This window comes from Macaca nemestrina, chromosome 11, assembly GCF_043159975.1.
Source record: "Macaca nemestrina isolate mMacNem1 chromosome 11, mMacNem.hap1, whole genome shotgun sequence".
In the NCBI taxonomy this organism is placed as follows: Eukaryota; Metazoa; Chordata; class Mammalia; order Primates; family Cercopithecidae; genus Macaca; species Macaca nemestrina.
In genome coordinates this window covers 4,015,178-4,031,692 of record NC_092135.1, presented here as the reverse complement: position 1 = coordinate 4,031,692, position 16,515 = coordinate 4,015,178, and the positions used below count along the sequence as shown (strand labels likewise).

The window sequence follows — 16,515 nt, the reverse complement described above, 5'->3', positions numbered from 1 at the left end:
AGAAGTTTCTGCCTCGGCAGCTTTCCCGAGCTGAGTCAGCAGGCCAGGCAGCTGTCTGGACCCCTGGGTGGAAGCCCATTCATCAGCCAGCTTTCTTGGTGCTCGCCCAAGGATGGCTTCGTGGGGGGACGTGCCCTGCAGGCCCTGAACTCTGCACCTCCTGGACCAGAGTGTCTGGGATGCGAAGGGAAGTGGGGGCGTCAGGGGCAACCCACAGGGCAGGCCCTGGAAATCTGTGCTGGAAAGCGCTTCCGCAGTCTTGCAACCCAGGGCCCCGCGCGTTGAACCCAGGCGCCAGGCCATGTCCGGAGAGGCTGAGCGCCCTCTAGCAGCCGGTCACCTGGCCCTGGCCCAGCTGCAAGCAAAGGCTCTGTGCCCAGCGTGACCCGGCCCCACAGGACTGATGAGGCACACGAGGCCGACCCTCCCAGCCCCCCATCCTCGGTCGGGCCCATCACCCAGAGCCCCAAACGCACCCCGGCGGCTCTTCAGCGGGGTGGGCGTGGCCTGGCCGACCGGGTGGTGCAGCCCCACAGCGCCCCCTCGCGTGCGCCCGCCGGCTCGGCCTCAGCTCCCAGCGCGCCTGCTCCTGCCCAAGGCTGGCTGCTGGCCTTCGCCCCAGAAGGGACGGGGCTCTGCCCCTGCCTTTCCGGAGCCCCCTCTGAGTGACCCTCCCATTGGCAGTAAATCGTGCCTGAACTCCAGTATCTGATCCCTGCCAGACTCTTCCCTCTTGCCTCCTCCACCCTCTTCCTCACCTGCAAGAATCACCTCCCCTAAATCACCTGCTGATCCCAGAGGCTCCACCTGGTTCCTGTCTCCCCGTCCCTCCCTCCCCACACCACACCTCCGCGCTCAGGGCCTCCTGCCCCTTCCCGCTTCCCTCTCTCTTCCCGGCCCAAGCCCTTCAAAGCTCAGTCTCCACTCATTTCCCCTAGGGCAAAATGGCATGTGGTTGGCATACACTACATCTGTCTTGTTTTCCCTCCCTCCCAATATTTGTCTCTTGGCTTCTGCTTTCTATGTACCCAGTAGTCTCAAGACCGTGGGAGGAGCCCCCTCAGGCCAGAACCCCCGGACTGGAGCAGCCACAGACAGGAGCTTTCCAGGTCTACTCCCAGGCCTGCCCCGGCTCCTGCCTCCTGAGACCCACCACAAGTCCATTTTCTTCCCGGGCAGCGCAAGGTCCAATTTACTGTCACTTTCAAGGTTGCCCCCCTGTGAGTAGCGAGTGAGGGACCCAGCCTTAGCCCTCCCCTATACTAAAAACCGAGACCCTATACTAGACAGGGAGGGAGTTGTGGGTGGTGGGGACAGAGAGAGAGAGAGAAAGAGAGAGAGAGAATGTGTGCGTGCATGTGTGTGTGTTGTGTGCGTGTGTTGTGCATGTATCTGCGTGTGTGCTGTATGCATGTTTTCTGGGGCTCTGTGGGGAGGATGCACCAAGGGAGGAAAGCTCTTCTTTTTTCTTTTACTTTTTTTTTTTTTTTTTTTTTTTTTTTTTGAGACAGAGTTTCACTCTTTCGCCCAGGCTGGAGTGAAGTGGCGGGATCTTGGCTCACTGTAACCACTGCCTCCCAAGTAGCTGGGATTATAGGCGCCTGCCACCACGCCAGGCTAATTTCTGTATTTTTAGTAGAAACAGGGTTTCACCATGCTGGCCAGGCTGGTCTCCAACTCCTGACCTCAGGTGATCCACCTGCCTTGGCCTCCCAAATGCTAGGATTACAAGTGTGAGCCACCTCACCCAGCCTGAGGAAAGCATTTCTTCTCACAGCTCCCTGGCAAAGCCAGAATGGAAACTGCAACGGTGGGGTGGAAGGATGGATGGGGCGTCTGCGAACACATCAAAGGAAAGTAGAGGAGGAGCTTTTCTTCCTGAAGCCCCCATTTCTGAGGGAGTTGCTTTGCGTAAGTTCTTAGCTTCTCCGAGCCTCTGTTTTCTCGCCTGTAAATAAGCACATGGATCTCACAGGGTTATGCAAAGGGTTAAATCACATGCTGGGTGTGAAGAATCCGGGCAGTACCTAGCACTCAGGAGGGTTCAGTCTCCCCAGGGCCTGGCCCTGCATCCATGGCCCACAGGAAAGGATCCCGTCATGCCCAGTCCATCGTCCCACCAAGGGAGAGAGAACAAAGAAATGCGACTTGCAAAAAACACTCCACCCTGAGAGTGACAGCCCTGCCAGGAGACGGCTCAGAGCTGGGAGATGTGAATGCAGTGTTATTAGGGAAAACGCATAAGTGATTTTCAGTATAATTAAGATGGATGGTTCTAATAATCCTGCAGGGCCCAATTCTGAGCCACATTACCAGGCTTTTACGGGGAGTTTCGTGCACTCTGCTTCAGTGAGCACTGGAGCCAAATGCAGGGAAGATGAGGCTCTCAAGCCAATGCCCCTGGACCAAAGCCAGTGGATGGGCTTAGATCAGAGCCCAAAGAATCCGCAGAACCACCGTGCCCCAAGAAAGTCATCCTAACCCCTTGCCTCTGCAGCACAAAGCCATTCTTCCTTCTCCCTCTGAGACACAGTGCTTCAGTCACCAACAGGACTCTTGTTGGGTTGAATTGCCATCCTATCACCCTGGCAAGAGAGGAGAGCTTACAAAGGAAGAAACTGAGGTCCCAGAGGGCCATGTAACCATGTAACCTGCCCAGGGATCACCCAGCACCTCAAAAACATTATCAAAAGTGAGATGAAAGGACCTAAATGTGGTCAGATTCTACCTTCTCCCATTGCAGGTCTCCCCTGTAGCACCAGCCACACCATCCCATCACTGCTGGATGAGCTCCAGTGCTAAGCCGCTCCCTAGCCCCATCCCACTGCAGTAATAACAACAGAGCTCACCCCTGGCACTCATGCTTACTACCTGCTGTCGTGGGCTCAGCTCTTTCCACCACCTATTTTAAATAATTCCCATTACAATTCTGTTATTACCCCTAGAGGGTAATTGACTTGCCTGAGGCCACGTGGCTGGTTAGGGGCTGTGCCGAGACTCTCCCTGAATCTCTGTGAACCTGGACCCCACACTGCTGCAGATGGGGTCTCCAGGTGTCAGAAAGTCACTCCTTACAAAGTTGAGTGACCCAAGTCTACCTGTCAGAAAACTGCGTTCCTTCAAGACTGGGGAATCCTCCTCTCCTCCTCTGTAGCAGCTGCCTCCACTCTGTCAACTTGGGGCTGCCCGTCCCCAGTCGAAAGCCAACCCCACTTTCCCCAAAATGCGGCTCACAAGTTCCCCACCCCTTCTTGAGAGAACCCTGATTCCCCAGTGGGTCACACTCTCCCCACAGCAGAAGGAGGACCACGCAGGAGCTGGGAAGCATGCTGCCCTGCACCCTACACGGCCCCCACACCTCTGGGCCCTCCCTCCTCTCTCAGCAGTGGGTGTGCAGGCTGCACTGGCCTTGAGGTGAGACACCTAGGGCAGTGCCTTGTTCACCCGCTGCTAACCAGGCAGCCTGGAGCAAGCCACTCTAGTCTCCCCAGGCCTCGGTTTCCCCACCTTTGAAATGGAGATAGACGTGCCTACCACACATGGCTACTGGGAAGACCGAGGGCAACAGTATCTACACACTTAACCCTGTCCATTTCCAACCCCGCCAGGTTCTGCAGGGCACTGAGCAGGGTGGAAGTTGCTCAGTGGGGAAGGGAAGAGGGTCTTGCTCTGAAGATTTAGCTCTTTGCCCTACAAAGCACACCTGGTCCTGGAGACTTAGGCAAAATGCCAGAGGAGGGGGAAAGCAGAAAGGAAAAATTAAGTGGCAAATGTTTCGTTCCTCAGGGCCTGTTTGGAGTGATGGGGTTTCCTTGCTGTGGAAGGAGCTTTCAAGAACGGCTGCCCCAGACTGGAGTGGGGCCTGAAGGTCCATGCTCCAAGCTCCCAGGATTCACACGGCGCATGGACCCTGTGACACCACCCGGCACCCCCTTCCTCTGAGCCAGGACCCACAGCACTCCCAGGACCTGAGAGTCTTCCCTTTGCTTCTGGCCTCTGCCTTCTCTGCCTCTCTGGGACTCACCAAGCCACAAGCCAGCTGGCCTTATTCCCTGTACTGGGAACTGCCAGACTCAGCCATCCGTTCTTGCTGGGCACTGAGAGCCTCTTGAGAGGCTCTTAGGTCCATAAATACCCCCAGATCTTCCTACCCAGAATCACCTGCTTAGGCAAGAGCTCCTGGGCCAGGGGCATTGGGGATGAGGGGGTTATCTTACAGGGCTTTAGAGGGGAATGCAGGGAGTAGGGTCAGGATGGGGTTCTGATCACCTCACCTTGAGATTCCTAGCTGTGTGGCCCTGGCAGGTCCCTTAACCTGAGCCCTGCTTCCGGCACATGTCAAGTGAGGATAGCACCCTGCGCTGGCATGAGCTCAGCATGCAGTGGGCCTCTACATGGGGGCCCCAGGCCCCCTGCTGTTTCTGTCTCTGCTGCCCCCTCTGGAGTCACAGAGTTCTCTGGGAGGAACAGCAGGGGAGAGGGCAGGGACCCTGTCATCAACTGCTCCCAAATGTTTCTTCTTTGGGTTTCCTGAGGACATGACCAATTTCTAGGCTGGAGCTTTGTGTGGGTTCAATACCCTCTTAAAATCCTCCAAATGACTTTTCCAGTAAAGATTAATGAGCTGGGAAAATGAAACTCTTCACCCACCGCATGGATCTTCGGGTCCAGGATCTGGGTTCCGTCTGCTGTGTCCTCCTTGTTTGCCTGCAGGAGCGACTCCCATTCCCATGGGTCACGTGGGAATGCAGACTTTCCTCACAGGCTGGGCTGGGAGTCCCCCACACTGGTCACCAGACATTGCCACTTCTCCTCAGGGCAGGTCCTCGGCAGGAGCCCCCCACCAGGCCACGTCATAAGGTGCCATCTTTGAGGCTGGGAGAGGCCATATAATTAGATCTGTGCATGACCCGTGTGTGGAGGTGACATCTTCCCCTTCCCGGCTGGAGGCTTTCAGGACCCTCACTTCTCCCCCTGGCAGGGTGACCCCTAACACCCAAGGGAGGAACTGTGCCATCTGCTCGGCTTTTGAGAGGCTTTAGTGACCAGAGACCTCTGCCAAGCTGTATGGCTAAGTAACATAAAAGACAAAGCAGTCTTTGTTGTTTTAGGCCACTGAGATTTGCGGGTGCTTGTTACCAGGGCCTGACCTTGCCTACCCTGACTGATACACTTACTGTAAAGATTAAATGTGACTCAGTGGATAGAGCACCTGGCACACAGCAGGCTCTGAAATGATGACTGTGTCCCCTTGAAGCGTAAACTCCCAAGGGCAAGGCCCAGCCACAGCGAAGAAGTCCAACACCCCCAGCAGAAAGGACACACGCTTGTACATACTGACATGTAAGTGACGGAGGGCGGATCTTTTTTTCCAAAAAGCAACTGTGGCTCAGACAGTGGCGAGAAGGTGCCAGGAGCAGAGTCTGGGGAGGAGTGGGAGGAGGCATGGAGACCCGAGGAGCTGAGAGCAGATGCCCAAGACCAGACTGACCACCTTCCTCACCACTTTGCAGGAAACCTTCCATCGGAAAATGCATCCCACAGCTCTGCTGAATACTGGAATACCGTCGAGGGTAAGGAGGATAAAGAGCAGGGAGGAGGGAACTGATCAGGAAGGCAAGGGGCGGGACCTGGCAGGCAGCAGCACCCCATAGCACAGCCCCTGACCAGGAAGAGAGGGCAGGGCCCCAGTGCACCCTCCCCTGAGTGGTTGCAGAGCCAACAATCCAAACCTAACAATAACCACCGACCCTTGCTGAGCATCTGCCCGTGGCTAGACCGTGGCTGTGCGTGCCCCATTCATTACTCTCCAGTTTCGATCTTCCTAGCAGGCCCTGCAAGAGCCAGCGTCAGCTCCCAGGGGTGGCAGGAGGCTCCACATTCCATCGTCTCTGCGGAGCTCCTGGCACGGCCCTTGGCAGGCAGCAGGCACACAATAAATGGCATTTCACAGGCATGCGGGAAAGGCCACGTGCCAGGAGAGACGCCTGGGGAGGCTGGGAAACTCGCCCAGCATCCGTGAGTGTGGGATTCTCTTCTGTCATGAGGCCTCTCCTTGGGCACCAGAGGAGTCTCCACGAGGGCCTGGCCCACAGCAGCCCCACCTGTCACAGCCTTCAAAGCTAAATACCTTGCCATATGCTCTGGCCCCAGAGGGATCCACTGTTTCCCAGATGCAAATGCCAGTAGCAGTCAGTTCTTCTGATCCGTGCTAGCTCACCCTTAGGTATGGGCATCTTCACCCATGAGTTTATGGCACAGACATGTGCCTGAGGTCCCAGTCACGTGGCTGGAGAACCAACAGGAGGAAGCCCGAGCACTACCGCCTGGGACCTCGTATTTTCTACTGATGCCAAGAGACTCCTTTGAAGCTTAGTCAGTGACACTGCAGGCCTTCCCTTGCAGCTGAGCCACTCCCCTGCCCCAGCACACTGGCCTACTAGCAGGTAGCTTCCCAGTGACGGTGGTGTCAAAGGGGTCTGTGCCTTAAGCCCTGTGCCTGGCACACAGTATGCCCTTCATAGTGCATTGCTGTCATTATTGGCAACTGGGCCCAGCTGCCTAAAGTTCCTTCCAAAGAGAAGAGAAAGGATTTCGAAGATTTGAGGGCCTACATTATGCTAAGCACTTGACAGAGATCTCAAAACTCTCCAGAGGTAGCACTCTAATTAGCCCCATTTTAAAGATGAAGAAACTGAGGCTCAAGATGTGAAGCATCGAGCCCAGGATCATACAGTAAGGAAATGTCTGCCAGGCACGGTGGTTCACGCCTGTAATCCCAGCACTTTGGGAGGCTGAGGCAGGTGGATCCCTTGAGGTCAGGAGTTCGAGACCAGCCTGGCCAACATGGTGAAACCCCATCTCTACTAAAACACAATAAAAAAAATCAGCCAGGTGAGGTGACATGCACCTGTAGTCCCAGCTACTCGGGAGGCTGAGGCAGGAGAATCGCTTGAACCTAGAAGGAAGAGCTTGTAGTGAGCAGAGATCGTGCCACACACTGCAGCCTGGGCAACAGAACTAGACTCTGTCTAAAAAGAAAAGAAATGTCTGAACAAGATTTGAAATAAATCCATCTGAGCAAAGACGGCATGAAGGTTTATTCCCCATTTCCACCATCCTACCCTCCAGCAGGAGGTGTCAGAGTACACCTTGTCTGCCTTTTTCGCTCCATCTCCTTTTCTTTTTGGAGGGTGGGGTGGGTGGGAGTGGCCACGGTGTTCATTCAACTGGGGCCTAGGCCTGTGAGCTTCTGTGCGGCTTCCGGGTGTTCTGTAGTGAAAGCTCACTTGGAGATCCCAAACTTCTCCATGCACAAGTCCCCAGGACTTGGGCCACACGGGCAGCAACAGGCCACCACCACTTTGATTTCCTGCTCTGACTGAGCTCTCCAATCCTGCTTTGCAGGGCCCCGTCAGCTAGGGGCCCCACTGGGCCTGGGCCACCACTAATAAGGCTGAGTCCTTCCCCTGTTGAATGAACCAGTCTTTGTGTTGTGCACTTTGCAGAGCCCTGTGTTCCCAGAATCTCTTGCTGGACAAAAGGACACAGGCCTGGACGTGGCTTTGCTCTGCTCCACAATATCTGGAGCCTTAACGGGGAACACTCGAAAGGCTTAGGGGCTGGAGTCATACAGAGACTTGTTAACTCGAGTGTTGGTATCTGGACTGGGACCACTGTCGCCCAGACCATCCATATGTGGCCTCTTCATGTGTCTAAGGCTTCTCCCGGCATGATGGCTGGATCCTAAGAAGGAGCGTCCCAGGAGTGAACGTCCAGAGAATGAGCTGCCCAGCAGGACCAGTGGAGGCTGCAGGGCCATTCTCACCTAGACTTGGAAGTCACAAGGAGTCAGTTCTATTGCATTCTACTAATTACAAACAAGTCCGTAAGGTCAGCCCAAATCAAAGGGAGGAGAACTGGACTCCACCTCTTGTTGGGGGAGTGGCCAGTTCCCGCTGTAGAAGCGTCTGGGGGTGGGACATGAGGCTCCATCTTCTTTGGAAACGTACCATCTGCCACAACCTGAAAGGAAACAGGTGCAATTAGTAAGTTTCAGGGACAGGACCCTTCCATTCCTACAACAATGTTCCTAATGTCTGCAGTATTCTTCCCCACCCGGGGAGCACTACACAGCACCCTGCCTGCCTTGAGAGAGGGGCTCTAGACCAACCGGAGGAGGGGTCTCTAGACCCTCTGCAGTGCCACCAGCCCTGAGAGATGTGTGTGGGAAGACCAGAGCCTCATTCTTCCCAAACAAGGAGAACACATTGCCGTAGAGAAGGATGTCAGCAGGGCTGGGCAGGAAGCCCTTTTTGTCCTTCAAAGATGCTCCACCTTCCTGGCAGTGGCCATGTGCTCCTGACCTCAGGTGTTTATCATGAGAGCTTTGACGACCACCTCTTCAGAGAGGACATATAGTGTTCTCGTCCTCAGATGTATTCATGGTCCCAAACAAAACCCAAAAACCCAAGGAGGTAGGGTAAAGACATCCCATGCCTGGGCGGGGGGCCTCTATCTCTGCTCCGACTTCTCCAGAGAAGACGAATACCTCATTTGGGAACCAGAGCTTGTCCCACCAAAATCACCTTTGACCAGCATAAATGCAGTCCTTGTCCCCACCTGTCTCAGTTACCTTAGAGTTCAGACCTGTCTGCAAGACTCCTGGGGAGGCTCATCCTTGCGGACGAGGAGCTTTGTGAGAAAGAAGCTATGGTAAGAAGCCAAGAGGGCGATGAGCAGGCATGCTTCCAGGACTGCCACTCACCTCCATGAGAAGATAGCCAGCGGCCTCGGGCCTACTCAGAGCTTGGGACACAGAGGTTCTGCAGTGGGCCTGAGGCTAAATGAGAGGAGCCATTTTTCCTTTTCTCCAGGGCTGTGGTCAGGGCCCGGGGCCTCATCAAGGCCATCAAGTGAGCCCTGGGCTCCTTCAAGGAGCAAGAACCCCTTTCACTGGAACAGGGGAGAAGCTGGGAACATGGTGTGTGGGGAGTGGCGGGTGAGTCCAGCGCCACAGAGAGAGGAGCAGGCATCCCAGGCCAGCCACATGAGCTGCATCATGGCATCAGACGGACAGCCCCTGAGGGCCACCCAGACTCTGACAGCCAGGGGAGCCAGGAGAGCAGACCTTGCAAAAAGGAGATGGCCCAAGGAAATGCTATTGTGACTGTAACCTGTTTTTAGAAGCAGGCTGGTGAGGCCTGAGAAAGTATAGATTTTAATGACAGTTTGAATCAACAGAAAGCCTGTCACAAGCTGGCATGTCGCCAACTGCCTAATGAAAGACACAAACATGGCCCCTGACAAAGATGAGAGGACGCGGAAATCTCTGTGGGTGGAGAGACCTGAGCAGGCTTCGTGGATGCAGAGCTGAACTCAATGTCAGGAAAATGGAAAGAATTCAAGAGAAAGGGGAGTAGGAGTGGGGTGTCGGGCATTGGTCTGGAGGGCACAAAGCATGAATGTGAACCCTCATCTGTTCCCCTCAGGGCCTCAGCCACTTCTCCCTAGAGCAGTGGATGGGCTACACTGAGTCCTGGGCAAGGCCACCACCAGCACTAGCCCTGCATGACTCTCTAGAACCAGAAGGCGATAGCCAGGCGCCCTGTGTTTTGCAGATTCTCCACAGCCACTAACCAGGGAGAGAATGTCTTTGCCCAGCAGCAGAGGTAGACGGGGGAGTGCCCTATAGATCCAGAAACTTGTCTCCTTGAACACCCAAGGTTTCAACCTTTCCCAGAAGCATCATCTCACTTTCAATTCCTCCCAATGCTAGGCAAAATCCTTTTGATGGTCATTAAAATTACATGACTGGCTTCATGCAATTTTAATGTTCTCTACCAACAAATTCTGCAAGAGAGATTCCCCCCAGGCATCCCCATTGATCATTGTAAGTAGATACAACAAAGCATTTCAAGACACAAGTTTTAACCAGAAAGAAAATGAAATGAATATTTCATTTATGATAGGTTATCTGATGATGAACTTTTTGTAATTTTTCCATTAAAAAAATCAAACAACTAAATCCAACCCTTTATAAAGGCATTGACCAACCAGGTGCCAGCCTCTTGGATGTATCAAATGTTGTTCTTTCAAACAAGGTCCCTATAATAACTGGACAGGATTTGCAGGTCAATGACCTCTAAGATGATTTTACCAGCCAAATGAGTTAATTTGCTAAGATAGATGCCCTTGTCATGTTCCACTTGTCCCTGGATTTCTAATTGCCTCTATTCTAATATCTCCACAACTCGGCATGGGCAAAACAAAAGCTTGTGCCTGGGACTTGAGATCCTCCCAGAAGATTCCAGGAGACCAAGAAGCATTACAAAGCCTAGATCTGAATGAATTCATGCCCAAATGTTCACAGGTAATCAGAACTTTATGTGCTATTGTTGTATGGCAACGAATCTGGCTATCCTTTGTCCCTGGTACCTGAGAGGGAACCTCTATATCCTCAGAAGTTTCCTGAGTGATAAGAGGGTCTATTATTCATGGTGAGCTTGTGAGACCCTACCTAGCCATATCCTTTTATGTTAACAAAATGACTCAGGATAGGAGCTGACCACAAGAGAAAGACGAACCATGTGATTAGAGGGTTGGGGCTTTCAGCCAGGGAATATCAGCCCAACCTCCAGGGAGGGACAGGGCCTGGAGATCGAGTTCAATCATATGGCCAGTGATTCAGTCAATCACACCTACATAATGAAACTCCAGTAAAAATTCTGAACACCATGTCTTGCGTGAGCTTTCTAGTGTGACAAACACCAATTGCCTAGAGAGTGATACATCTTGAGGACATGGAAGTTTTGTTTTGGGGCCCTTCCAGGCCTTGCCTTTGCAGAGATATTGACTTAGGAGAAAAACACAGGCTTATTCCTCATCCGTGATTCCATACAAAGCCAGGGATAGAGCAACATCTCTGCAGTACTCGGAATCACCCTCTCATCGCAGAGCCCACCTGACTAGTACAGCCTAAATTTATTAATTCAACTATTTCTCTTGGCCGGGCACAGTGGCTCAAGCCTGTAATCCCAGCACTTTGGGAGGCCGAGACGGGTGGATCACGAGGTCAGGAGATCGAGACCATCCTGGCTAACACGGTGAAACCCCGTCTCTACTAAAAAAAATACAAACAACTAGCCGGGGAAGGTGGTGGGTGCCTGTAGTCCCAGCTACTCAGGAGGCTGAGGCAGGAGAATGGCATAAACCCGGGAGGCGGAGCTTGCAGTGAGCTGAGATCCGGCCACTGCACTCTGAGTCAGCCTGGGCGACAGAGCGAGACTCCGTCTCAAAAAAAAAAAAAAAAAAAAAAAAAAAAACACTATTTCTCCTTCTTTTTTTTTTTTTTCTTTTTTTGAGACAGAGTCTCACTCTATTGCCTAGGCTGGAGTGCAGTGGTGCAATCCCAGCTCACTGCAACCTCTGTCCCCTAGGTTCAAGCGATTCTCCTGTTGCAGTCTCCCGAGTAGCTGGGATTACAGGTGCACGCCACCACACCTGGCTAATTTTTTGTATTTTTAGTACAGACGAGGTTTCCCCATGTTGGCCAGGCTTGTCTTGAACTCCTGACCTCAAGTGATCCACCTCCCTTGGTCTCCCAAAGTGCTGGGATTACAGGCATGAGCCACTGCACCCAACTATTTCTTCTAGCAAACCTCAATGCCACATCCTTCTCTATATACAATAGAATCTCTTCCTGAATATACTTCCTACACAACTTCTATTATAAGTAATTTTCACCTCTCCATTTTCTTTCTGGAACTTGTATTAGCTGGATGTTGGACCTCATGGATTGATTATCTAATTGTATTGTATTTTTATTTTCTATTTCCCATCTCCTTCTTTTTGTACTTCTGTCTGGAAGATTTCTGAAATGATCTCCCAACACTTCTATGGAATTTTTAAATTCGCGCTATCATATTTTTAGTCTCCAATAACTCTTTCTTTTACATAGCAACTTCTTCTTGTCTGGGAAAAACAATATTTTGTCAATTTAATTGTAATTAGGTTCTATGTAATTAGGTTCTAAGCTTTTTTTTTTATCGTTTTTTTGTTTTTTTTTAAACAGGAGTTGCACTCTTGTTGCCCAGGCTGGAGTTGCAATGGCATGATCTAGGCTCAGGCTCACATATCCTCCGCCTCCCAGGTTCAAGTGATTCTGCTGCCTCAGCCTCCCTAGTAGCTGGGATTACAGGCATGCACCACCACACCCAGCTAATTTTGTATTTTTAGCAGAGATGGGGTTTCTCCATGTTGGTCAGGCTGGTCTTGAACTCCCGAACTCAGGTGATCCACCCGCCTCAACCTCCCAAAGTGCTGCGATTACAGGCCTGAACCACCGCGCCTGGCTAGGTTCTAAGTTTTATTCTGCTTCTTGTCATAACTCTGTACTCTTCCTTTTTCCTGCTGTTTTTGTTTGCCTTTGTTTTGAATTCTTGCTACGGTTTTTGTCTCTTGGTCATGTTAGAGGCATTCCTTAAATGCCTGGTGGTCTTAGCTGCCCATGATCCAGCCCAAGGCACTCAGAATCATGGCATGGAAGGGCAAAGCTTGCCAGCTGAGGAGTGACAAGGATCCCACTGGATTTCTTTATTACAAAAGAGTAGGGAGTTTTGCTTTTTTTCAGGGCGCATTTCACAAAAGAACCACTGCTCTGAACGTGGCTTCTCTGTCTGCACTTCTGTGCAATGCTGACTGGAACTTGTCTATACTCTGCCTGCACTGTGGTATTAGAAGCTAAGCCCCTCTGGCTGGACCAAACATGAGACAGCTGTCCGTTTATCTATGCCGTGAAAACATGTTTTTTTCCATCAACTTCTCCTTGGTTGACCCTTTGTGGAAAAGTGTGAAGAGGTTCCGATTCTCTTCACTCAACTAACCCTCTTGCTGTGTTGCTCTTTTCTGCCTCTCAAATTTCAGTCGTGTTAAACTCTTCCACACCAGATGAACACAGTCAAGATAGCTGAGCACCCACCACCAGGCAGTGCAGCCGTCCCTCTGATCCCCACAAGGACTTTCCCTGCTGAGCAAGTGACTCCAAGTTCAAAGGAGGAACTATGTACCAAGGCTCCCACTTAGGTCCAGTCCCAAGGCTTGGATTCATATTGTGACTCCACAGCTGAGCCTTGCCTTGCCCTACAGAATGCACTTTGTCCTGCCAAGAGAATGTGGTTCCCAGGGGGACAGAACCCCAGTGTTCCACGTGGAACTTCCAGGCAGGGCACTGGGGCACAGTAGGAGGACCCCAGAAGATGCTGCCTCTCCTGATCATCTGTCTGCTGCCCGCCATCGAAGGGAAGAACTGCCTCCGCTGCTGGCCGGAACTGTCTGCCTGGATAGACTACGACCTTCAGATTCTCTGGGGGACCCCGGGGCCACCCACAGAACTTTCTCAAAGCGTTCACTCTCTGTTCCTAGAGGATAATAATTTTCTCAAACCCTGGTACCTTGGTAAGGCACAGCCAGGAGATCGGGAATTGTATCTGGCCTCTTTACCTGACCTGGGATCTTACTCCCTTGACTTCTCTTTTACCTGTATCTCATCCTCAGATCGTGACCATTTGGAAGAAGAAACAGCCAAATTCTTCACTCAAGTACACCAAGCCATTAAAACATTACGAGATGGTGAGGAAGCCAAGAGTCCCAGGGCCTTGGGGCTTGGGTGGACAAAGGCCCACCCTCCAAGGCATTCTCAGAGGCCCATGTGGCCATGGGTGGCAGGTCTTGTGAAGGTGGGAGATGAATGCAGTCTGTCTCTGTGTGCTCTCTGGAACTTCCGTTTAGAAACAAGGGTCTGAAAACCCAACCTTGAGCAAGTTGTAACACTGAACATCCGTTCCCTCCTGCTCTACCTAGATAAAACAGTACTTCTGAAAGAGATCGACATGCACAAGAATCTCTTCACTGCGAGGCTGAATAAGATATCTGATGGGCTGAAGGAGAAGGGTAAGGGGTGGGGACGATCCCCGCACATGGCCCAGCCCTCTGCACCTGCCAAGACCGAAGGCACACAGAATTCACTCTGCAGCCCCCTCAACCATCCCCAGGAGCCCCACTCCTGCCCATGAACACCTTCCCCAGCTCCATCTCCTACTTGCACCCCAGACCCCCTTGGCTGTGTCTGCCTCCCCAACACCTCAGTTTCTCTACCTTCTCACCCCTGGCAGCCTGCAATGAGTCGTGTGGTGAGTATGCAAGGGGACTGGGCCTGGGGGAGGGTTGAAAGGCACCTGGCACCCCCTAGCCCCTGTCCCTCCCCTCCCATAGACATACGGTCCACACTGAAGGTCACCAGCTGTGCCGATTGCAGGACTTACTTCCTCTCCTGCAATGACCCCACTATCTGCCTAGGTAAGTGGCCGCCACGCTTTCCAGCCTCTCCCTTCCCCGCCCTGCACTCCCAGAGCCGTTACTGTCTCTGTCATTCTCTTTTGCCCAACTCAAGGTTTTTTTGTCCTCTATCCTTACCCTGGGTGAAGGCAGCACCTCCTGGGATTTCTTGATCTCCTCATGTCAAGCTCTAGAGCCTTGGAGGCATCTGCCTGTAGGACATCACTCCAGGAGGCCTCTTGGTTCTCAGAGATGCCATGCCTAGAAACATGGCCAATCCCTACCCAGGAAGCTGAGGCAGGAGTGTCGCTTGAACCCGGGAGGTGGAGGTTTCAGTGATCTGAGATCGCACCACTGCACTCCAGCCTGGGCAACAGAGCAAGACTCCATTTCAAAAAAAAAAAAAAGAAAAAGAAAAGAAAAGAAAAAGTGAAACATGCCCAATCCCATCGAACCCCCAAACCTGCTCTTCCTCCAGGGCCCTTCTCAACAAATGGCCCCACTCATGCCCTCAGCCCCCTAAACCAGGAATCTGCCTCCACTTAGCATGGAGAATCACCATGTCTTGCTAAATAAGTCTTCTATGTGTTCCCATAGCTTCATTCTAACCTCCACTCTCAGGCCTCCTCATCTCCCATCTAACTTACAGCAGCATTTCCCATTAACCTCCCTGTCCCTCTGGGCCACGTCGCACTCTGAACTCCTTCTCAAGGAGCAGTTCTACCTGTGACACTCCCTGTTTATAACCAGCAGTGGCTCCCAAATGCCCCTAGATAAAGCCCACCCTCCTCGGGGGCCCCCTTCTCCCCAGGCACACCAAGTGCATACGGGCAGCCCCATTCTTCTGTTCTTGAGCATGTCCTGTGCTGTGGACACAGCCTTGCCCTTGAACTGATCCCTTATTTGTGTTTCCAAGTCCAGCTCAGACTCCTGTTTCCTAAGAAGCTTTCCCGGATCACGTCCCACCCCAGAGGCTTGTCAACCATCCTCACTGTCACTTCCCCTCCCATTTCCTGTACTATTTCCCTTGAAATCCACACCGTGATTGTTTGCTTGTCTAGATATGTGCTGGGCACACAGCGTGCTCAGTAAGCGTTTGCAAACAAATGATGAGTGAACAAATCAAAGAATGAAAGGATGGTGGCCTTCTCTCTGAGCCGAGGTAGCCCTGCCTGGCCTCCAAACACCTGGCTCCCTCTTTCACACCCCAGGCAGGAACCGGCGGATGTCCCTGTGGGCTGTGAGTCTCAGCAGTGCTCTGCTCCTGGCCATAACTGGAGGTGGGTGAGTGAGCTCTCCAAGCCCCAGCATCCCCAGAGAAAACACACCTATTCCCTGACTGACTCCACCCTGTGTCTTGTCCCAGATGTTTCCTTTACTGGCACAGCAAGAAGACAGTAAAGGTACTGGGAAAGGAGACCCCGACCCAATTCTAGGGCTCCCAGGAGGGAAAAGCTGGGTGTGCCCTGGCAGTAGCAGGACCTGGAACCCCCGTGCTGACCTCCTGGGGTCTGGCGTGCAGAGCAGAGTGGGATCGAGGGCCGGGAATCTCAGGAAGGCCATACATCAGCCCCCTTATATGCAGACACAGCGGGGCCAGGGACCCAGGACACATAAATGGCAAAGCTCTAGGCCTCCCACCCTCACTACAGAGTGCTATTCCCCCAGCTGTCCCTGTACCCTGCACACCCCGCCTTCACCCTCGTTGCCCTGCCCTGACCCGCAGGGACCGTTAACGTGGCTGCCTTGCTCTCTGCTCTGGGTTGGGTTTGGCCAGGGGAGACTCCCGGGAAGAGGTTAGAGGGACAGGGAGGAGGCCAGGGCAGTGGGAGGTCAGGGTAGAAACGCCCCGCTGCTTCTCCCTCAGCAGGAACAGGGCAGCCCGCATGTCCTCCAGAAGTGAACAGAGGCCGCAGCTGCCGTCAGGAAGTTCACTCATCTCTGGGTCCCGGTGACCCCCTCCCCTGACACCTTCCATCCTGGGTCCTGGGGCCCCAAAGCTCTGAGGCCTAGGAGACGACACTGTCTCGTGGTTTGCCTACACTCACACCTTTGTAAAGAGTCTCTTCATTAAAACCCCTCCTCATAGCCTAGTTGACTGTGCCGTCTGTCTCCTGCCGGGTGCTGAGATGAGATCTCTTCCCGAGTTACCCTGAGTGCCATGTCCCATCCGCTCACTCT

General features: G+C 52.9%; 1 protein-coding gene across 24 annotated transcripts; it reads left to right on the top strand.

The window, feature by feature from the left end:
- The first annotated feature begins 13,204 nt into the window (after positions 1 to 13,204).
- Positions 13,205 to 16,427, top strand: LOC105492435 (testis expressed 51). 24 transcript variants are annotated; one of them, XM_071072545.1, is made up of 9 exons: positions 13,206 to 13,455; positions 13,555 to 13,629; positions 13,861 to 13,950; positions 14,172 to 14,189; positions 14,272 to 14,355; positions 15,396 to 15,443; positions 15,546 to 15,614; positions 15,701 to 15,737; positions 16,205 to 16,427. In XM_071072545.1, exons 1-8 carry the CDS (start codon positions 13,257 to 13,259, stop codon positions 15,733 to 15,735), a joined length of 618 nt encoding a protein of 205 aa, XP_070928646.1. In that variant the 5' UTR covers positions 13,206 to 13,256; the 3' UTR covers positions 15,736 to 15,737; positions 16,205 to 16,427. The 24 variants fall into 24 exon arrangements, 18 of the variants coding, with proteins under 18 accessions (XP_070928644.1, XP_070928646.1, XP_070928643.1 ...); XM_071072542.1 differs by having other exon boundaries at positions 15,546 to 15,618; XM_071072541.1 differs by having other exon boundaries at positions 15,546 to 15,618; positions 16,202 to 16,427.
- Positions 16,428 to 16,515: the final 88 nt, after the last annotated feature.